Source organism: Crocodylus siamensis, chromosome 1, assembly GCF_052110815.1.
Source record: "Crocodylus siamensis isolate JL-2025a chromosome 1, ASM5211081v1, whole genome shotgun sequence".
In the NCBI taxonomy this organism is placed as follows: domain Eukaryota; kingdom Metazoa; phylum Chordata; order Crocodylia; family Crocodylidae; genus Crocodylus; species Crocodylus siamensis.
Window position 1 is genome coordinate 295,750,027 of NC_143395.1, and position 23,191 is coordinate 295,773,217.

The 23,191-nt window shown below is 43.4% G+C and overlaps 1 protein-coding gene across 1 annotated transcript in view; it reads right to left on the bottom strand.

Annotated features, from left to right (window-relative positions):
- The window catches only part of VWA3B (von Willebrand factor A domain containing 3B), a 134,405-nt gene that overhangs the window by 108,127 nt on the left and 3,087 nt on the right, over positions 1-23,191 (bottom strand). The window contains exons 2-8 of the mRNA XM_090064991.1: positions 22,914-23,000; positions 22,272-22,496; positions 20,607-20,701; positions 18,047-18,297; positions 15,483-15,642; positions 6,172-6,341; positions 4,107-4,231 (exon numbers count right to left, since the gene is read on the bottom strand). Of these exons, the coding sequence (XP_089921117.1) occupies positions 4,107-4,231; positions 6,172-6,341; positions 15,483-15,642; positions 18,047-18,297; positions 20,607-20,701; positions 22,272-22,496; positions 22,914-22,953 (1,066 nt within the window). The 5' untranslated portion in view covers positions 22,954-23,000. The remainder of the gene's footprint in view (positions 1-4,106; positions 4,232-6,171; positions 6,342-15,482; positions 15,643-18,046; positions 18,298-20,606; positions 20,702-22,271; positions 22,497-22,913; positions 23,001-23,191) is intronic.

A 23,191-nucleotide genomic window follows, 5' to 3' on the forward strand; every position in this document is an offset into this window, starting at 1 on the left:
GCTTACATACCTGACAAGTTAGACAGCAGGGAAATTCATTCTCACCAAGAGGCTAAATCTGACTTCTAGCAGGGTTCGTAGGCAGTGACAGGTCAAGGTTAGGATAGTAAGACAAAACTATGTAGATCCATTGGTAAAAAATCCTCTCTAGATAGAAAGAAGGGATAACAACCTGTGCTATTACTCATAACAGCCTCTGCTGCAGCTCTGAAGGTGAGCTAGTACTCTGGAGGTGGGTTATAGATTCCACCCACCTCAATTCTGTGCAGATGCCCTAAGCAAAGTGAATTTACCTCAGTTTCCCAGAGAAGCCCGAGCTAAGATTGATGCTTTTGTGCTTTCTCTTTGGCATATTGTAATCCTGATATTCTATGCATGTAAACACAAGATAAATATGGACAATTAAGTAGAATTTTAGTGTATTTGTCATTATTTGCGAGCAAGACAAAAAGCATCATCATCAAGTGCAGCTTGGAACATACTTATTCAATAGGTCTGTATGTGTCTGTACATGGAAGGATACACACCTTCAAATTCTTCACATCAATCAAGTGCTCATCTATGATTTCAGAGAGTGAGTTAAAGAATCCATAGAGGTGACACTTCTCTACAACCTCCGTAAGTCCCAACACACCAGGCTCTATCTAGCATGCAGAGAAAACACAGTGCAAAGATTTTGACTCAACCCAGTTTCAGTCAACGATGTGCCCCTGTTCACTGCAAGGCTCAGTTCAAAACTCCCCCCATTAAAAAAAAAACAACTGTGTACTTTTTTCCTTTGAAGCTCTGCTCAGATAATGTTGCTTCCCCACTTTTCCCTTCCCTCGGTGTGGGCTGAAACAACCTTCTCATCTGCAGCTTTTGTCAGTTCTTTATTTCATGAGCCTTCACTGTCATCAAGTTCCATCTTAAATGTCATCTCCTTTGCCTATATATGTATATTCTTTCTTCCCTCTGTGATGTCTAACTTCATAATCATATTACTTCATTCTGTAACTTTTGCAGATGAGTTGTCATTCAAAATAAAGCTGTACTGTATTATTATAGAATGAAGGCAAGAAGGGTAGCAGGAAAATCAATACTGGAAAGATAAGCGAGCATCATGACAGTGAGCCAAATCAGAACTTTGCATTAAGTGAGAGCATTCAAAACCGTTCAGATTTAGTAGTACCTTGGCCCTGCTTTCTAAATGACTACACAAAAACCAAAGCAGCAGAGTTTTAGGATGCTAAATTAAGCTCATCATTCTTAAGTAGCTCACTTCCCATTCATTTCAACAGGACAGAAATGAAAATGAATAAATCTTGTACTTGCCAAATGATAACACACCTTTTGTACCTAGAACACTATCATATGTGTTTGTCTCTAAAATAGCCTCCTTCCATCCATAAAACCTAATGAAAAGTTTGAGCTTACAGCCGTTGCATTTGTGATACAAAGAGACAGAATCAGAACAGTAAGATCTCTCTTTAATTTACATGAAACACCAGATACAGAAGAGTAAATTTCTAGTTTAGTTTCCATTTATTCCTTTTTATAGTTTATTCCACATAACCAAGAAACCATTTTAAATGCATTAGTCATCAGCATTTTTATTATTATTGCCTTCTGCAGCCTTCAAAGAGGCATTCTGAAACCAGAGACATCAGGCATGGAAGAAAAAAGGAATGTCTCCAATGCATTTTCTGTTCTGAAAGGATTTTAGAATCTGGACACAACTGGAGATTTTTGATTGGTTGCCAATGATGTCATAACCATGGCTATACTGCTCGATAAATGCACAAGGCTAATTGTGTTCCTTTTTAATGTGTAAATTCTATTCCATGGAAGCAATGAGACATACCAGACAATGCATTTCAAGGAGATTACTGCACTTTTGGGTGATTAAAGCTACTCAGCCTTCAGCTTTCAAAACAGTAGTGTAGAGGTAATTTCAGACAGGCAGCCGCTTCAGAGCCAACCATTGAAACAGACTAGATGCCTGGGGAAAGGGGAAACAGGGCCCTCCCCATAAAGGGGTCCAGTAGTGAGGCTCTGGTAGCAGGCAGAAAACAGTCACTATATAGTTCTGTATTAGAACTAAATGAAAAAAAGAATGTAGATGCTTAATTTGCTGGCAGTTTCAAAACCCTGTATGGGAGGCTGAGGGGGAGCAGGGAGGGAGATTCCTTTCATGAGGAACAGAAGTCTGACCCTTTCCTACTCTCGATTTTCATTTTTGTATTTCAGTGACTTTATTAATTACCTGAGTAAAGAGCAGGAAGGAAGGATTCCTACTGGATAACAACCCAGGCTGGAACTCAGGAGGGTTACATTCCTGAATCAGTCAAAGAATCCCTGTGAGACTTCGAACAAGTTACTTAATCTACTGTATGCTTCAGATGCCCCATCTGTAAAATGAGAATAATGTCTCTCTGCCTCCCAAAGGTCAATGGAAGTTGAAAACACAGTAATGATCATGAAGCCTTTCAATACCACATTTTCTTGCTGTACAACATGCACCTTTTCTCTCAAAATGAGCCCCCCAAAATTGGGAGCTGTATATTAAACAATGAAGCTGATTTTCTGTCTGGGATAGAAGCTATCTGCTTTGATCTCTACTCCAAAGTGCAGCAGCTGTGGCATTAGCATCCAGGAAGCTGAGGGAATCAACTGGACTTAATGGATAACGGTTCTCCACTAAAATGATGTTAACAATCATTTTTCATTTTTAATGGTCTTGATGTTCCACTAATCAAGCTAACATTTCTTAGAGCAATTTTTCTGTCTGCTAGCTGTTCCTGCTCCTCCTATTTCACAGCCTACATAGGAAAAGGCGGGCAAGTCAGATGAAGATCAGACTCTGACCCAACTCTAGGCAGACATAACTCTGGAAAAATCTTTTCTTTTTCATTCAGTACTTCAAAATAAGGTACACATGACAGGATCAGTTGTCTGTGAAAAAAATATAGTACTATAGCAATGCACACATATAAGTGAAGAGGTAGGAAGATTATTTGACTTTTCTCCCTATTGCTCTTGTACTGACTTTTGCAATACACTATTTATATTGAATATCTTGCATACAAAAGATGTCAAAAACATCCTCATTTTGTCTCCCACCAAACCTCTGACCTGAGTCCCACAGAACAACACACTTATACATTTCATGACACCAAGACAACCCTAAAAGGGATGTTGCTGAGAAAGAACCACCCACCAACTCTCACCCACATGCTCCAAACCTGAAAATCCTGTGGTAAAGTTGCTCCAGGGTCCCCAGCAGTCACCCTTAAGGACACCAGAGATCAAAGTTTGGATAGAAGCTGCTGGGAGTGGCCTTGGCACAACTGATACATTCCCTTGTTTGGAGCATGTGAGCAGAAGCACGCAGGCAGGGTATGCTAGAGAGAGTCCCCGCTAGGACACACTGCCATCATGGTGTATACACCCACCAGGAGTGTCATGAGTCTACCAAGATATTTTTCCCTTCTACTTCTGTTTGTTTCAAAGTCTTCTGTTAGCCTTATTTTGCTTCCTTCCCCATTTCTCTTGGCTACTTCTCTTCCCTGGGCTCTCTTTTCTTTTTCCTCCTTTACAGTCCATTCCATTAAGTCAAAATCAGAATTTGGAAAAGAAACTCAATTTCAGGGATTACAAAAGTTTATATCAAACCTGTGGATATACCTGCTTGTATCGGAACTGAGGATATAAAATGGCCTATTGTCTCTACCACTCTTTCATGCACCTCCTAAGTTTTACCTTCTCCTCAAGTCCATTTGTCCTGACCCTTTCTCCCTTCTGTCACTGCTCCTCCTCAGCACACCCAGCATAACATCTTCCTCTTTCAAAACAGCTGACCTTAAATGTTTCACTCTCACTCTCCACCCTCCTTCAACTCCTTATGCCATCCCTTTCTTCCTCGTTCCTTTCCTTTCTAGCCACATAATCATATATTCTCCCCTTTCCATGTACAGAGCTTCCATTTGTCTGCTCCCAGTTGGTGATGTGGGACCACTGCCCATGCCCATTTGGATTTTACATGTGGCAAAACTTCCTTCATTGCATTGCCATTCTGAAGCCTTTAATTACAAACATCAACATCCTCTCATTTTGTTTTAGTTTACCTAAAGGCACCCTTCCTTTCAATTTTCTTGTATTCCAGCTAGTTAGACTTTCTCCATCCTCCTCACTCTTTATGACGGGTTCGATGACATCTGTATAATCAGTTCTCTCAGCAAATGCATGGAATCTGTAAGGTAAAATTGACCCGGGGGTAAATTATGTGAACATGTGTCTAGTTTTTCCAGTTGTTCATCACACACAACTCCCTCCATTTCAGATCAAATTTGTTACTTCTGTTGAGAACTCACTGATTTCTGTTATGCACAAGGTTAGTATGCACATACAGTAGTATGTCAGACCAGAAACTGGAGGACACTAGAAAAGGCACAACATTCCTCAGTGCAAGGGTAGTAGCACAAATTTCCTGACATGCATTTTGATGCATCGGAGCATCCAGTTAGGTCTTTAAGTAACATTGCAGCCTGGACAGCAATATTAAGTGAAATGTCCAAGGTGACCCTGGAGTTTTCTGATCACAGATCAGATAATCTTCTGTAAGCTCAGAGCCCCTCAACTGCCTTTTTTTTTTCAACTACTGAGACACAAACAGAGCTCAGACATCTCTAGGAAAAATATCCTAGAGAGACCAGATGCTCAAGGCACATCATGTCAGAGCCTCACAGAAGAGATGGGAACAGACCCTCCTAAAAACAAAGAGCAGCTGGGCCCACACTGATCTGCAGGCTTCTTTTCACCTTGTAGACAGCTTTCCTGCTGCCTGCACAGCAAATATGCATAGCTGTCTATTTGCAAGGTGTTAATGTTTGTCCACTAACCATTAGCATCCACCCTAAATGTCTTCAAAATTATTTGGGGTCCAAGAGAAAACATATTACATAGAACAATCTGCCTAAATCCCCTGTTGCACTATCATAGTGCTGCAAAGACTCCACAGAGCAGAATTCCGGAGGAGGGACTGCTACAATCTCCATTATTTACATCATGTATTTGTAGTATAGTGGCTGGAGAGCCAGACCTGGATCAAGCCCCATCACACTATATACTGTACAAAAACAGACCAGACAATCCTTTGCCCTAAAGGGCTTAGGATGAAAAAAATGACAAGACAACTTGCCAAAAGTACAGAAATTTTTAGTTATGCTTTCTCCCCTTCACAATACTCCCTCTCCAGCACTGTCATTGCTGCAATATGATACAATCACCAGTTTTTGGGGGGTGGAAGGGAAGCATGATCCCCAAAGCACATGACAGCTTACCCCTGCCCCTTCTCCCTGTGAAGTTGGTCCCTACAACAAGGGGACAAGTTGCCCATGTGGCATCTCTCAGCCAGCAGCATCTATGCAGCATCGACAAAGCAGCCTCTGTGGGACATGATTCAGAGCTGTAGTTTTTGTTTCGGATAACATCACTTTTGCTTCTTGCTTTCTCAAGATCTGTCTTAAATTATTTATCTTTACAAGCAGTTCTATCACTTTCTTTCACCTATTATCCTAGGGCTTGAAGCACTACTGCTAACCAGGCTTCAATAATGGATACAGAGGCTACCAGTTATAATCAAGACAGTAGAATGTTTGCTTTATTATTTCCTTATCCTAAGCCCTACCCCATTCATCTGACTGACATATCCACCTGTTGTATAATGTCGCAACTTTAACTGTGAACTATCTGGGGCAAGCAGGGCCTTTTTACTAAAAGTCTGGGTAGCAAGCAGTATAATGAGGTCTGACTTGGTGCCCAGAGGCCTTACTTTGTTAGCAACCCCAGGTATCACTACAAAATATTAAATAACATCATTCTGTTGCCACATATTTTTGTCAGGCAGGCTGGCAGATAGCATAAGGTATAAATGAGAAACCAACTTAGGTATAAGTACATTTGTGGAGGCAGGTTTGGCTTGGGCAGGAACACCTGAGTTTTAAATCACAGCTGTTAAACTGATTTTGAGCAAATCACTGTGTGTCTTGGTCTCATTTTCTCTAGAAGAGAAATGGAAATGATACTTACCCAGATCCCAGAGGTGTTGTGAATATTCATGTTTTTCTGTCTAAGAAAGGGCTTGAAAAGTCATGAAATTGCCACTGCAATTGTGGTTACTTTCCCCCATACCTGCCAGAGGTCAGGCGGCTCAGTTCCTTCAAGAAAACAATAGTATCTTCTTCCCTGGCATTAAAAGATACTGGATGGATTGGGAAAGGACTGTCAGAAAACTTCTGAAGGAGTAGATGTTTCATATCCTCAGGAACCTCACCCACAGCAAAATAATAAACTGCTTCAATCTGTGACAGACAAATTGTGCATATTAACAAACAGAAAACAACAGAGAGACTCGTTTTTTGCATAGCTGCTTTAAATGTATTCAAATAATGTCCTGTGCTGACATCTGGGGAAAAAATGTGATAGGGCTAATTTCTCATTAGGACTCTGAGGTTTGTAGAAACTGTGTTCTCTCTCTGTAAATCAGAAGTGCTCTAACTGAAGTCAGTGGAATTTCCCTGATAGAAAATTTGCCTAAATGAGAGAGGAATCATACACAAAATCTCTGGACCTGCTTCCACCTTTACTCCACAGAGTAAGGGAGGAGAAAAGGTTGTAGAGAAAAAACGATAAATGCAGAAAAAGATGTTGGCAATCAGCACTCAAGACCATGAAACACTCTGCTTTCAGAATGATATTGGTACTGGTGTAGAGAAGTTCAAAAGTTTGGCTGCGGTAGTAGAGTACCAAGAAGTCATATCCCACATTCATTTTTATTTTCAGTATATTTTCTGACATTTTGTTTTAGAACTTTATCTTCTTTTAGGAAAGAAGACCTTTTCTGTTAATTTATTGTACAAATGTACAGGTCAGTCATATTTTTACATTTGCCCAAGACAAATGGGCTTACCAGATTTGTACAGACAACCTCCACTTAGTGCTCTTAATTGGTTACGGTAAAACCAAGCACTAAGCAAAACAGCATATAAACAAAACCCATTTTCACATAGGGTTTAATGAAAATAAATATAATTGGTTCCACACCACTTGCCGCTCTGTGCCTTGCAGCTCCCAGCAAGGTACTGCACGGGCTCCTCCAGGGAAGGCATTGGCTCCTCCCGGCCTCATTGTTCTGCCTCCGCGATTGCCCCTGTTGGCCTGCACCCGCTGGCCACCAGCCCCAGCCGCCCCATCTGCGGGGCCTGAGTCAGGGACACGCCTGCCCAGGGATTAATGGCAAGAAGGCAGCGGGGCTCCGGCCAACATGGAGAAAGCTCAGAATGGTGTCCGTGTCCCACAGATGGATACATGACTAGAGCGGAATGGGTCACGGGCTGCAGGTCGGGGATGGGAGGGTTCCACGGGCTTGGCCCCTCTGCGGCCTGGGGCAGGGGACCCTGTGCACATGTCCTTGAGTGCTGGCTTGCACCGGCCCAGGGCCCACACTCCTGCCGGCCCTGGCCTCAGGCCCCGCACTCCTGCCAGCCCCAGCCCTGGGCACTGGCCCAAGCCCCATGCTTATGCCCTTCACCCTCCCCTTCTTGCTGCCACCAGCATCACTCCTCCCCACCTGCTGGCAGCTCCAGCACTATGTGCCAGAACGGACCCCGGGATCCTGCCACCCTACCCTGGGCCCCACCAGTCCAGGCTCCATGTTTATGCTGCCCAGTCCCCCACCTGCCCATTCTTGCCGCTGCTCCTGCCCACCTGCTCCAGCAGTACATGCGGGAGCAGACCCCGGGCTCCTACCACCCCACCCTAGACCCCGCCAGCTGCCACTCACCACTTCACTTCACGACACCAACACCGCTGCTTCCGCCACTACTTTTCCCCACCCCCCACGCCAAGTACTATAACAAAACGCGCTGAACGCTAAGTGAAACCAGGTAGGTATTTTAAATGAGCATTATAACAAAACCACAGTAAGTGAAACAGGGGGTTGCCTGTACATCAAAGTTTCTCTACAAACACAGACATAAGCCACACTCTCACTGGGTGCATCGACATGTGTGCTTTATTGCAGAGTAGATGAATTAGCTGCACAGTAAAGTGTTATAGTCTACATGTGTGTCAGTATTAAGGCACAGTAAACTAATTAACTCTGCCACAGGATTGTACTGTCAGGGACACTGCTATCTTACAGTGGAGTACTTAACTGTGCCAAAGTGCATGTGTAGACAGTGACCAGGGGCATAAATTGCACCCAGTCAGCCCAGCCAGCTGGGGACTTACTCTGCTCCAGCTCAAACTGCTGCTGTCCCATGTGCATGTGTAGATATTGCACCAGGGAGCGGTTGACTCCAGCTCAAATAGCTCCAGTTTTTATTGTGTTGCCGTAATTTCATAAGTAGATGCACCCACTATGTAGAAATCATTATGTGAGGAAGGAGAGGTTGGAAAAAAAGAGCAGAGGAAAAGGTGTTTGTACCTGACATGAAGAAAGCATATCTATGACTATGTACCGCTGTAAAGTACAATCTTAGAGGAAAGCAGATGCAATCCAGTCATAGACCCAGTATGTGAAGTATTTCCATAAATGGGTCTTCATCTCAGTCCCCTGAATCCTGGATGAGCTGACAGACTAATGCGACATGTACACATGATAGATCTGCCATGACTAAGCTTCATAGAACAATTGACCACGATTAAAATAAAATACATCAGAGGTGGTGTAAGTTGCCATGCTCAAATAAATTTTGACATAAAAAAATAGCATGCACATGTACATGGTGACACCATTATGCTAGATAAATAGCAATTTTTTGTTACTATTCATCATGTGTACATGGTCAAAACATCACGTGTACAAGCACCCTAAGGGTACAAACATCACCAAATGAAACGGAATGTGTCCAGGCACAGCTGATCTACTTCATTGGATGAAACAGAATCCTTGGCACTCCTCTGCTAGCAGGGAAACCAGAAGTTACTACATTTGTAGAGACACATTCCAAGTCTGGAGTTTCTGCATCTACATGCATGCATGCCCCGAGAATCTCAGGGGACTCCTCTGCTAGTGGGGAGAAGACACGTGCTCAAGGAATCCCAAATGGGAGAAACCAGGTATGCACTGCTAGGGCTTCAGGGGCATGAACCTGCATGCCCTGGGAACAGGAATACCTGAAGCATGTGGATTGGGCACCTGATGCCTGAGAGTGCCTCCCCAGGCAGCTGGAGAGTGCAGGCACCTCCAAGCTGCCTGCATTCTCTTACCTTAAAGCAAATAGCTATCTGCTGCAAAACAGTGGCACAAATTCATGCCACCTGTTGCAGACACAAATTTTGGGAATCTTGTGGTGTAACAAGGAGCATGTTTCCCTGGCAACACAATTTTTATGGTGACACAAAGGCAATGTCTTTTTGCACCCTAACAGTTTGCCATCTTTTACCCTATTTTTAATCCAGGCCAGGGGATCTTACAACTATCCTGTTTTCTCCCATGTTCGGCAGGTATTGGCAACTTCAGAAAAAAATCTGCCAAACGAAAGGATATGGGGACAACCCTCTGACAGCAACCTAGGGTTTAGGGCTGAGATGACCTGAGGAAAGTAAGCCAAGGGCACAGGGGTGCATGGGAAGGTTTCAGCTAAGTGAAGTAACCATAGGAACAGCCAATGTAGGGAAAAATCTTAGCTCTTGTAATGTTGCACTGGAATAGTTAGTTTGTTAAGGAAACCAAACCTCAAGACTGAGTCATTTTCTGGCACTACAAGTCAGCAACTTTTGCTTGCAGATGAGTGTACACTCTGCCAGTGTACACTATGAATTTTCATTAAGAAGGTAACGGATGTAGCAATTACACTGCTCTATGCTGACCACCAGCAAAAACAGGATTCCCCTAATCCTAGATCCACCAGTGCCCTAGACAATAATACTAGGGGATATTTCTGAGGGTCTCTTGCAGTTGGATTTTTTTTTTTCAGTCAGACCCAGATCTACAACACACCATAAGGCTGATAAAGGATTCTTTTCAGTCAGATAGTATTGCAGGCAGACGAAATTGAATCCCTTTTTCTCCAACCCCCCCCAAGATAATGACATTTTGCAAATTGAAAAAGTTAGTAATTTTTGTCAAGAGGCAGAAATTGTCATCCAGTTTAATTTTAATATCAATTTCCACATGCCAAGACTCCTCCAGGTTGAAATTCACTGCTGTCCAGAAGGCCAGCATGAAGTTTAAGCACCATTTATATCTGACTTATAGTAATTTCTCAAGTAGGACTTAAGTGGAGCCTTGTGCTGAATTTCACCCCAGTGGAAATTAATAACTAGTCAAAACACAATGAGCTAACTTTACTACTAAATTTAGCTTCAAAAGAGCTTCAAAATAATGACCAAGGAGCCAGTGAACAGGGGCCGCAAACAGGGTAAGCAGTTTGCAAGCAGTTTGCTAGGGGCAAGAGGAGGAAGGGGAAGAGGTGCCAGGCACCAAATCCTGCCCAGGGAAAGTAAGTGATCCAGAGCTGCCTGGGCCTTTGGTTTGCTGAGTGTTTGTTTGGTGGGCTGTGTGTGTTTTGGGTGCGTGCTCTGAGAAGCTGGGAGTATTGCTGGTTGAGTGAGTGCTGATTGCTAAGTTATTGCTGCCTGGGCCTGACAGAAGCCCTAATGAGGGGACAGAGCCAGTCCAGGCCCAGCAGGGTATAAAAGGAGACTCCCCGAGGAACCAAGGAGCCAGAGAACAGGGGCTGCAAACAGGGTAAGCAGTTTGCAGGACAGTTTGCTCCTCTTCTCCCCCCTTCATAGGAGAGCCTTTCAGTTTAGTGTGAAGAAGCAAGATAAAAAGGAACCTTTTGGGGCCAACAAGCAGTAAACAGGCCAGCTTCCGGGTGAGTTTGCTAGGGAAGTTGCACTTGGAAGACAGGCAGTAAGAGAGAGAAGGCAGCTTAGAAAACCCAGGGAAATGGCTGGAGGACATCGCAGTGCCAGAGCCACTGCCACTACCTCTGCTTGCACCTCTGAGACTTGTCCAGGCAGCTGCTCACCATCAACACTTCCACCCAGATCAGGGTTAGGCACAGTGGGGACTGTGGCTTGCAGGTTCCTTCCAGCGATAGCCAAGACAGGGTGCCTGAGGTGTAAGCGGTGCCTCCTGGTGGTGTCTCAGGGAAAAGGCAAAAGAGCTACAAGAGAAGGTGGCGGAGCTCTGAAGTATCCTCCTCCATGAGGAGTTCATTGATTCAGTGCTGGAGAAGACCTCTGGGACTATAGAAGAAGACTAGCCAGAGGCAGCATTAGAGAAGAGAGAAGACATGGACTCCCAGGAGGTGGAAAATGGAAACGTGTGACCTCTGGAGGCAAGGAGAAATCCTCACCTCCACCTGCAGCAGTTTGTCTAGAGAACAGAACAGAAGGAAGAGCATGCTCCATTGTTGGAGGAGGACAGGACAGGCCTTACCAAGGTGGAAAGGTTCAAGACCACCCCCATCACCAAGAAGAAGCAATGTGTGGTGGTGGTTCAAGATTTCCTACTGCAGGGGACAGAGGGAGCCATCTGCTAATCTGACCTGTTGTCTTGAAGTCTGATGCTTGCCTGGAGCCCAGATCCCAGATGGCATGGAGGGATTACTGATAAGGTTCCCTCTAAGGTGCGCACATGCATGGCCGCGCACGAGTAAAAGTTTGGCCACGCACAAATTTTTTCAGGCCAGGCACCCACCGGGAATGGAGCTGGGCTGCGGCGTGGGACACTTAGTAAAGGTAAGCTCCTCCCCTAGGTGAAGCCTGGGGCTGGCATGGACTCCACTGGCTCTGGTGAACTATTCCACTCCACCGCATCGCCTAAGGGAGCAAGGAGGTACGTGGAGTCAGGGCCAGGGAGTGTAGCACTTCTCAGAGCTGGCAGAGCCTTGGAGCAGTTTCCCAGAGCCAGAGAAGCCTCACTCGGGGCAGGCAAAGGCTCCTCCCCGAGGTGAGGCAAGGCAGGGATGGAGGCTGGGGCAGGGGCTGGCACGGGCTCCACTGGCCCCAGGAAACTGCTCCCCAAGCTCTAGAAAGTGCTTCACTCCCCAGCCCTGATGCCACGTGCCTCCTCACTCCCTGAAACGATGCAGGGGAGCAGAGCAGTTTCGCAGAGCCAATGCCAGCCTCCAGCTCCCAGCGGAGCCACACTTGGGGCAGGCAGGCTCCAGCCCCTGCCCCCCCAGGCTCCAGCACTTTGGTAAGTGTCCCACATTGCACCAAAAGGGGGAGGCAGGACCGAAGCAGCACACTCACAGACCAAAGCAGCGTGCTCACGGACCGCTACTCCTTAGAGGAAACATTGATTACCAAGACTCATCCAGCCCTCTGACTACTACCCTATGCTGCTCATCCACGTGGGCACCCATGATACTGCCAGGGGAGACCCTGAATGGATCAAAAGTGACTACAGGGCTCTGAGTGCAAGGGTGAAGGAGTCTGGGGCTCAGGCTGTATTCACCTTGATTCTTCCAGTCAAGGGAAAGGTCCTGGGCAGAAACAGGTGCATCCTGCAGATCAATACCTGGCTGTGCAGGTGGTGTCACCAGCAGGGCTTCAGCTTCTTCAACCATGGGATGCTGAGAAGGATTACTAGGAAGAGAAAGGATCTACCTGACAAAAAGTGGGAAGAGCATCCTCATAGATAGGCTCGCTAACCTAGGGACGAGGGCTTTAAACTAGGTTTGCCAGGGGATGGAGACCAAAGCCCTGAGGTAAGCGGGGAAGCAGGAGACCTGGAGGAAGAGCTAGCAGGAAGGGGCAACAGGGGAGGTGTTCTCATACTTCCTGAGAAATCAGGGCAATCAATTAGTTACCTTAGGTGCCTGTACACAAATGCATGGTGCCTGGGAAACAACCAGGAAGAACTGGAAGTCCTTGCAGAGTCACGGAACTATGACATAATTGGAATAACAGACTTGGTGGGAGAGCTTGCAGGACTGGAGCACTGTCATGGATGGGTACAAACTGTTCAGGAAGGACAGGCAGGGAAGAAGAGGAGAAGTAGTTGTGTTGTCAGTAAAAGAGCCATATGATTGCTCAGAGCTCCAGTTTGAAACTGGAAATAGGCCTGTTGAAAGTCTCTGGGTTAAGGTTAGAGGGAGGAGCAACAAGGGTGATGTTGTAATGGGTGTCTGCTATATGCCACCAAACCAGGAGGAAGTGGTGGATGAGGCTTTCTTCAAACCGCTAGTGGAAGTTTCCTGATCACAATCCCTGGGAGGGCAATACAGCAGTGTGCAGGCAACCCAGGAAGTTTTTGGTCAGTGTTGGGAACAACTTCCTGGTACAAATGCTGGAACTGTGAACTAGGAGCCATGCTCTTCTTGACCAGCTGCTCACAAACAGGAAAGAATTGGTGGGGAATGTAGTAGTGGATGGCAACTTGGGCAGCAGTGACCATGAGTTAAGTTCAGGATCCTGAGGAAAAAAGAAGGATAGAGAGCAGCAGAGTAAGGACTCTGGACTTCAGAAAAGCACATTTCAACTCACTCAGGGAAGTCATGGGCAGAATCCCCCAGAAAGCCAGTCTGATGGGGAGAGGAGTCCAAGAGAGCTGGCTATACTTTAAAGAAGCCTTACTGAGAGTGCAAGAACAAACCATCCCACTGTGCAGGAAAACTAGCAAGTATGACAGAAGACCAGCTTGGCTTAGCAGGGAACTCTTCAGTAAACTAAATCACAAAAAGGAAACTTATAAGAAGCGGAAACCTGGACAAATAACTATGGAGGAGTATAAGAGCATTGCTCAGGCATGCAGGGATGAAGTCAGGAAGGGCAAAGCCCAATTGGAGTTGCAGTTAGCAAAGGATGTGAAGGGTAACAAGAAGGGTTTCTACACGTATGTCGGTAGGAAGAGAAGGATCATGGAAAGCATGGGTCCCTTACTGAATGGGGAAGGCAACCTTGTGACAGAGGATGCAGAAAAGGCTGAAGTGTTGAATGCCTTTTTTGCCTCCGGCTTCACAGGCAAGGTCAGCTCCCAGACTACTGGACCACGCAGCACAGTTTGAGGGGAGGGGAGCAGCCAACAAGGGTGAAAGAACAGGTTAGGGACTACTTAGAAAAGCTGGGCATATATGTATCCACAGGACCAGATGGGATGCACTCAAGGGTGCTGAGGGAGTTGGTAGATGAGATTGCATAGCCATTAGCCAGTATCTTTGAAAACACATGGCAATCAGGAGAGGTCCCAGATGATTGGAAAAGGGTAAATATGGGCACTAGATGTTTGTTCTTTTGGGCCCTCCACTACAGAAAGGATGTGAACAAACTGAAGACAGTCCAGCAGAGGGCAACAAAAATGGTTTGGAGGTTGAGGCACATGACTTATGAGGAGAGGCTGAGGGAACTGGGCTTATTTAGTTTGGAGAAGAAGAAGACTGAGGGGATTTAATAGCAGACTTCAACTACCTTAAGAGGGGTTCAAAAGAGGATAGAGCTAGACTGTTGTCAGTGGTAGCAGATAACAGAACAAGGAGCAATGATCTCAAGTTGCAGCAAGGAAAATTTAGGTTAGATATTAGGAAGAATTTTCTCATTTGGGAGGGTAGTAAAACACTGGAACAGGTTACCCAGAGAGGTGGTGGAATCTCCATCCTTGGAGGTTTTCAAAACCCAGCTAGACAAAGCTTTGGCTGGGATGATCTAGTTGGGGATGGGCCTGCTTTTGAGCAGGGGATTGGACCACTTGCCCTCCTGAGGTCCCTTCCAACCCTAATTTTCTATGATTCTGTGAAAATAGGCATAAATTTACACTGGCAGTGAATTGGGTCCAATGTCTCTTTGATGCTATATGCATGTAGTGGATAGCTCAAAGGATGGTGTACTTCTTTATATCCTTTGGAATTCCTTTAATGAAATATGTAATGTAGAATTATTAAAAACAAATAGCATTAACTGCAAGAGCATCCTGTATGCTTCCTATGCTAGCATATTAAGAGAATTGGTCAACTAGTTTAGTCAAAGCTAAAATCTGGGTATCAAAAGAGGATTTATAGATCTCCTAAACTACAGCTAGACAAAATGACTGAATTAAAACCCATTGCACATAATTTTGGATTTTACATATAATTATGCCTCTGATCTGCAGAAAGAACTGCAGATAAAAATGGCTTTCTTTTCTTGAAGACTGTTCATATTAACAGCATTTTCATTAACTTTGAAACTCTAAAAAATATATCTATAAGAATAACGGAGAGCAAGATATTTCTCTTTCCCTTAATGTTTGCAGACCGTATTTATTCTACATAATCCATGAAGGAACAAACCAAGTTTCTGTTTTCAGAACCGAATACATCTATATAAACAGGTTATTAGTAAACTTGGTTTGTAGCTCTACTTAAAAGAAATGCCTTTAGATAATTGCATGTCCTCTGATTAATATTCAGCTCTTCACAACTCATCATGTTAAAACTTGCAATCCAATTCTCACACTGGCTATTCTAGGATTTACTTGAGAATTTTTAAGTGATGGATAAGCTTACCATCTCATCACTTATAGCCTCCATCAGGGCCTCAGTGGAGCTGGTGTGGCTGAGAGCTGGCGTACAGTCAAGCTCCCAGAGCCAGTTAACAGCAAACTCTACAGAACGTTCAGTCACTGGAACGGCTTTCTGCTGCCACTTGATAGGATCTTGAGCAGCCCTAAAAGTGACATTAGCTGTAAGTCAGAAGTAATAAAGAGCCACTAGAAATGTACAGCAGCTGAGTTCAAAATGATTCCACTGTGCTAGACCTTTAATAATAATAAACCCCGACACGCTGCTAAAACCTAACCAGTAATAAGATAAGGCTAGGCAAAACAAAACCCTCCACAATTGTTTATATAATTTGCTCAAGGCAGAAGCTTTTATGGTTTAGAATGATTCAAATAGTACAGCTGCTTTAAAATCAGTTTCCAGAACATATTTATCCTTCAATATATACCATTTAAAAAATCTGATTGTGTAGACTGGTAGAAGAGACAAATATTCTAAACCACTGCTTTCCAAACTTTTCCTCAGCATGGCCCCTCACTCCCAATCTGTAGCTCCCCACCCTTCCCCCAGGTGCCCCTTGCTCCCCACCCACAGCCTCCACCCCCTAGCCCTGCTGGTGCCCTTCTGGTGCTGGTGCGCAGAGCCCTGCTTCTCCCCACACCCCCCACCCCTTCCCACCCATGGGCAGCACGGCTAGAGTGGAGCCTATGGGCGGAGGACGCAGGGGCCTCCACAGAAACCAGCAGGGACCAGCACAGAAAGGAAGGGAGGCTCAATACCACTGCCAGGAGCCCCACGCCAACCATGCCACCACGGTGAGGCGCCCCCTGCCCACCAGGCAGTAGCAGCAGCAACAGCAGCACTGAGTTATGCCCCCTGCTGCTGCCAGGTGGGTAGGAGGAGCCTTGCCATGGTGGCATGGCTGGCGTGAGGCTCCCAGCATCAGCACTGAGCTTCCCCACCCTGGTATACTGCGGAGGCCCTGGAGTGAGGGCAGCAGGGTGGGGAGCCCCAAGCCTGCAGCCTGTGGCCTACATCTGCCCCCGCCCCACACGCATACCTGGGAGGCACACCCACCCCATGCCTCCCTCCCCAGGAGTGTGACCCCACTATTTTATCACTGCAACTCCAAATGGGATTGTGACCGCAAGATTGAGACCTGCTGTTCTAAACAATGGGAGATAAACAATGTATTTCCAGTTGGGCCCAGAAAACAAACATATGAGAAAAGGCATGGTCTACCACTTAAATCATATTTCTGAATGGGAAAATCTGAGTTTTACTCCTCCGCGCTGTGTCACTTTTATGATGAATCATTTTTAACAACTCCGTGTCATCTGAAAATAGAGGTTAATACTTACCTGCCTTTCAAGCAAAGAGTTAGGATGCTCAGTTCATTAATATTTTCAAAAAAGGCTTGTGATTTTTGCATTTGAAGGCATAGATAGGTGAAGTGGGCAAGTATGTGCAAATCTATATGGGCATGTGTGTGAGAAAAAAGAAAAAGGAAAGTAAATAGTGCCTACTAGTAGAATTGCCATCTGTGGCAGGTATCTGTGGCATTCCAGAAAGTAATATGCTGGAGAGTTGCTAGCTAACCTTCATGACCAGGTCTGCACACTTTTTTTAAAGGAAACAATTTAAAGTGCATTGGGGAAGAGAAGAATTAAGCACATTAGGGATCTAGATTCAAGTCCATATCATAATTCACGGGCAGAATGACTGGAGAAGGCTCAACCTAGTTGCTACTAGGCTTTCTGAACTCAATAATCATAACAGAGTCAAATTTTGCAATATTTATAATTTGCAAGTACATAAATTCCCCCCCCGCCCCCCCCACATGCATACAAATCTGAATACGTCTGTGCAAAGACTTACCGGAATATGGTAGTATAAATCAAGATTTGTGCACTCACATGGATTAGAAAATTTGTCAAAACTTTTCTTTTTCACTAAACACAAATTAATTTACTCATACTCAGAAAGGAACAATGGCCTTGTTTTTACGACACTGGACTGGGACTTAAGTTCTGGGTTCATTCCCTATCTGCTTTCTAGTTTCTTGTGCGACCATGGTTAAGTCACTTAAACTCTTTGCATACCAGTGTTCCAGCTGTAGAGTGTATATATTAATACTTACTTTCTCCAAACCTTTGTCTTGTTTATTCGGTTCTCCAGAGTAAGGATTGTTTCTTATTGCACGGATACACAGGACCTGGCATAATGCTGTGCTGAATATGGTGGGACCCACTAGGCCAGGGGTGGGCAATTATTTTGGGCAGAGGGCTGCTTACTGAGTTTTGGCAAGCCATCAAGGGCCTTATGATAGGCAGCCAGGGGCAGATAATATTAATTTTCTAAATTTTTAGGGGCCCCACCAGCCAGACAGAATTGCCTGGTGGGTCAAATCTGGCCCCGCTGGGCCACATTTTGCCCACCCCTGCACTAGGACCTACCAGAACACAGATGCTTTCTCCTGTATTAAACACATCATGAGAATATACATCTTTATATGCTAGTGGATTTTATCTTATACTTAATCAGTAAAAGATAAGCAACCTTCCCCTTACCGAATGAGGTTAAATTTGGAAAGCTGGGTCACTTGTTCCAAGAGTACCAAAGAAAGTGCATCACGGCACCGATCAAACTCAGTCCCAGACGTGGCGCCAAAATCCAAAACAATGATAATGCATTGTTCCTGAATCACTCCAAATATCTGCCGGCTTTCACTGGTTAACCATTCCATTCTCTGCTTGTACAGCTCGATAGCTCCAGTTAGACAACCCACAAAATGAAGAATTAGCTCCTTTTTGGCGGTCAGCTTTATTTACGTAAAAGAGAGAGTGGAAACGAACATCAAAACAAATAACTCAAATGAAGCCCTAAGTTCAGAACAGCTGTGATAGTTCATTTATAACTGCCAGATATTCCAGCCAAGATAGCAGTGAAAACAACTATATTTCCTCCACTATTTCAGGGGAGTAAATAATTGATAAATGTGTCTAAGTTACTCGCATATAAAAGAAAAGCCACTGTTCTTTCTCTTAATTGCCCTCCACAGTCTTTTTAAACAACCATAGGACAGTGCCAACTAGTCTGTATTGCTATTCTGTGATCAGATGAAAGCAAGCTCAGGGAATTAATCTTTTCTCCTCACTGACTGCTGTTTACAGCACAGAGGGATGGGTGAATCAGGGCACAAAGAAACTTGTTAGATTCAAACAAAGTTTTGACTTGCTTCTAAAACACTTGGAAGGGAGGTAGACATGGGATAAGGGAACAAGCGTCTCAGTCTTGTCTTTAACTATCAGCTGAATGGAAATTAAAAATGTTTCCTTGATGAGCCACTGTTTCTATCTAGGATGCCCACCACTGAGCACCACAAGAACCTAAATATTAATTGTTGGATATCTGATACACATCTGAGACATAAATGCAAATAAAAACAATGTTCCCACAAATCCCAAACCCACCAGTAAACTAATGCAAACCCAGAGCCAGTACTGGAGAGAGAAATAATTGTAAAATAAAACAGTTTTTATATACAGAAACCACTAAAGAATTCTGTGTCCCTTATAACACTCACCTCAGGCTCTAGGTAAAGACTTCCTGCAACACTTGTAAGGTGATGTATGTGTCACCCCTTTACTTATCCCACCAGTTCTCCAACAGAGAATACAAACGTTTGGGAATTTAAAAGGTTTCTAAAATAAGATTCCTCTGAAAATAGAAGATTTGAACTCTAATTTACATTGTCATTCTTCAAACTTCTACCTCTGATTCCTACTTTACTTGGCTATAGTCAATAGATAAAGTAATCTCCCACAACACTAGGTAGGATTGTCATGCTGGAAGGCCCCTCAGGTAACAACATCATATAATCCTGTTCATAAATCGATCAAGCACATTTTAAAAGCAGTTTTGTGCCTGCGCTAGCCCTAGTGGAAGGCTGTTGCAAAATCTCACTCCTCATATTTCCACTGTAAATGTACTCCTGGGCAGTTTATACCTATTTGTTCATTTTTCAGGAGTCTCCATCTTTAGCGGCACATCCCCCACCTCAGCCTTCATCTCAGTACACTAAACAAGCTAAGCTCTTCTAGGTCTCGTCTGAAATGGCAGACTCGCTCTTCCCCTCATCTTAATTGTCCTTTTCTGCACCAGTTCCAGATCACATTTACCTTTGTCAACCATGGGTGACTGGAACTGTGCAGTGTGCCAAATGAGGTTTCACCAGGGCCTTGCTAATGGCAGTCATACTTCCTTAACTGCCTCTCCTGATGAAACCTAGAATGGCATCTCATGGAATCAAAGGAGGCATCAGGAGATCCTCTGTAAGTGTTAAAAATGTAGTGGGAAGAAAGAGGATGAAATAATTATCTTCTGAGGTCCCTTCCAGCCCTAATGTCTATAAAATCTATGAAGACTCCCCGGAATTGTTTCTTACCCAATTTTTACACCCACTGCCTAGTAACTGGGAAATGATGATGGACATCAGGAGATGATATGCAATTTGTTTCATAAAGTTTTTACTCTTATGAATTAGCTTTTTTATTTCTTCGGGCTGCCGCACAGATTTATTCAACCAGAATCTATCTTTCAATAATGGAGCAGTCGGCAGCTGTTACTAAGACATTCTTTAGAAATGTGCGTCTGGGCAAAGTTCCATCAAGTTGTGGTTATACCAAGTCTTTTGTGACCTGCTGGCACTAAATGCTAAGGGAATGACAGCATATTATGTATCCTCATTTCATCATCTCCATTTGTTTTACTGGTTAGCATTCTGTAAAACTAAATTGAGCCTCATTTCCATTTAAAGCTGTGTAAATTCTGTTACTTAGAAACTGCAACCTTCTCTTTAGCTATATTCTAAAGCTTCATCAGGACTAGTGTATCAGCATCCATCAGGAAAAAAGAAAAAGAAACCTGGTTTCCATACCATTAATCATTTGGCACAATACAAATAAAAGAATCAAAAGATAAAGATTCCACATGGAAAATGCATCAGTTTCATGTCTGCATCCTTTTAGCAGAAGGAGACACTTCAATCACATTAGTCTGTTATACTGATATTATCTTTTAAATGGAAACCAGTTATTACTGTAGTGAACCACAGTCAGTTGCACTTACATTATATACTCTGCCATCCTGGGCTCTCATGTACTGAGGAAAAAGACCATCTGCATACCGTGAAGCCACGAGTTTCCCCAAGGCGGACACATAATCTACATTCAAGATCACAAATGGTCAAGAACATAGTTTACAGATTATTTTCACTATGCAATGTTTTTCTAAATCATGTGCAACCAAAAGGAAGATTAACGCTATTCCTTTTCTTAGATGCTTTGCTTCTCATGAAACAAATACTGTAATGTTTTTATAAGTATTGTTAACAAGATTTAGAAAGGTTCTATTTATACTTAGTTTTTTCAATTAGTCCCACCTCTTAGAATCAATGTTGTCCATGTCTACCTGGGAATTTAAAAAAATGTATTGACTTGTTAACAAGTTACAAGGTAAATGAGACTTCAGCCGTTTTAGATTTAAGCCATCTAACTCCTGTTTCTCCATTTGCCTCTTAATTGCAGTGCAAGTTTTTCACTACAAAGGAATCTAAAATTTTGCCTCAAAAATACCTTCCCATTATACACTTGGACAGGAAGAAATGTGAAAAAAAACTGAGGAAGAAAAATCATGCTACGCTCCCCTGCAGAAATCCCTCTGCATAGCTAGAACTCCATATTAAGAATATATTGGGAGTGAAAATATTTAAAAGCAACACAAGCATCTATTATCTTCAGCACTTCCTCCTGCTGGTACTTTTTACTGGTAAATCTATACTCCAAGCAGCATTAGCCCCTCTCTGACACTTCTAGTTCCCTCCCCAGTGAGGAGTCATTGTACAATCTCTGGAGTCTCTGTTAATAACAGCAGAGCTCCTATCAGGGGAACATACAGGATTTCAGGATCTCCTCTGTTAGCCTCTGAATTCAGCATGGATCCAAGCCATCTGAATTCTTAAACTACACAGTCTAAACAATTATTAATATAATACTACTCCTACTTCTTTGGCCATAAGCTCTTCATAGCAGAGAATGCTTTGCCATGCTCTGTAAAGCACTGTTATGAAAACACTTAATAAGCTGTAACAAAGGCTCCAGTCTAGCTGTCACATAACTGAAAACAAGCAGTTTTCTATTGTAGATCTGGATTTTCGAATGGAAAACATCCTCAGTTCAAAATTAGATATAATTATCTGCCAAAAAATGCATCTTTGGTGAAGACAGGTATTCAAAAATATTTTGGCTGGCTGTGCAGTTCAGCTGGTAGCAAGAATTTCACCCTGGAGCTACAGAGGGATCTATCTATTTTTCCAATGACACTGTCATTTTCCAAAGACAATTCCTGTACTGATTCTACAATTTTATATAACTTGAGATACTGACAACTGCAGCCAGGCAGGAGAGAACACTCAGGATTGGTGCAAGAATGAAGAAAGTACTGGTGGAAATTAAAGAGAATAGTTTTTCTCTCTGCTCAAGTAAGTGAAAAGCTATGTGATACAGGTATTCCCCCAATACTCTGAAGTGGGAGAGAAAGAAAGCTGAATGTGACTTACCTTACCCCTCTAAATTATCATGGAAAAGGAGACTGTTTTAGAAGCTCCACAACATACACCAAAGGAAAAGAAAGGGAAGAAAAAGCTAACAAAAAAAAAAAGCAAAGCAAAGCAGCCGAAGTGCTCTGGGTTATTCCAAGTCAAGTTTTAGCTTATACCATTGATTTGCATTATACCTTCCCTGTGCTGAAATCCAATTTGTGATAAAATCTGAGAAACGGACAGCTTGTTTCTTTTAAGCCCATAAAGCTGAAGCCACTTAGAAGATGAAATGAGAGGTTGTACATCCAAGTCCCACTGAATTCTCTTAAGTTTCATGTCTTTTTCTGCAGATTTTCCCTTGGCCACAATATGAGAATCTGTTTTTTCTTGTTCTCCATGTTTTACATCAGAAGTAACCACTACAAATGAATGGAGGGGAAAAAACATGAGTGTTTGTTGACACTTAGCAAAAAATGTTGATTCACCCCCTGTATTCCTTTTTTTACCAGGTTTTTTACCAAGGCTTTTTTTTATAATTCTCTGACAACTCTCTCAGATACATACACTTACTACCTTACTATTCCTCTTTCTTTCATACATATTCATCTCTTTTATACCAGCTTTATCACTACAAACTGTTCTTTATTTTGAGACCCAAATGTTGGAAGACTATACCCAGTCTGCCAGAAAGCAATCCTTCAGACCTTTCAAAATCTCACCTACATGGCAGTAAAGTGCACTTGAAGATTGTCAGTGAATCATAACATGCCCTTCAGAAGTTTTGTACTGTGTATCAACCAGGAAGACATAAAATGACTACTTTTCAAGATACTCACAGTCATTCCAGGCAAGCTTCTTGCAGGGCTTGCTAGTCATTCTGGACTTGTTAATCTGCAGATCCTCTTTCAGGTCTTCTTAAAAACCTTAATAATTAAAAACAGACAGACATTATTTAATACAGTACTGGGCCCAATCAGGATTGTAACCCAACTGTTCTGGGCAATTACAAATAAAAAGACAGGCCATTCTCCAAAGAACTTCCAACACAGAATCCAGTCTTGATGATACACACATAACTTTATTCATAAGAATAATTTTATCATCTTCAATAAGA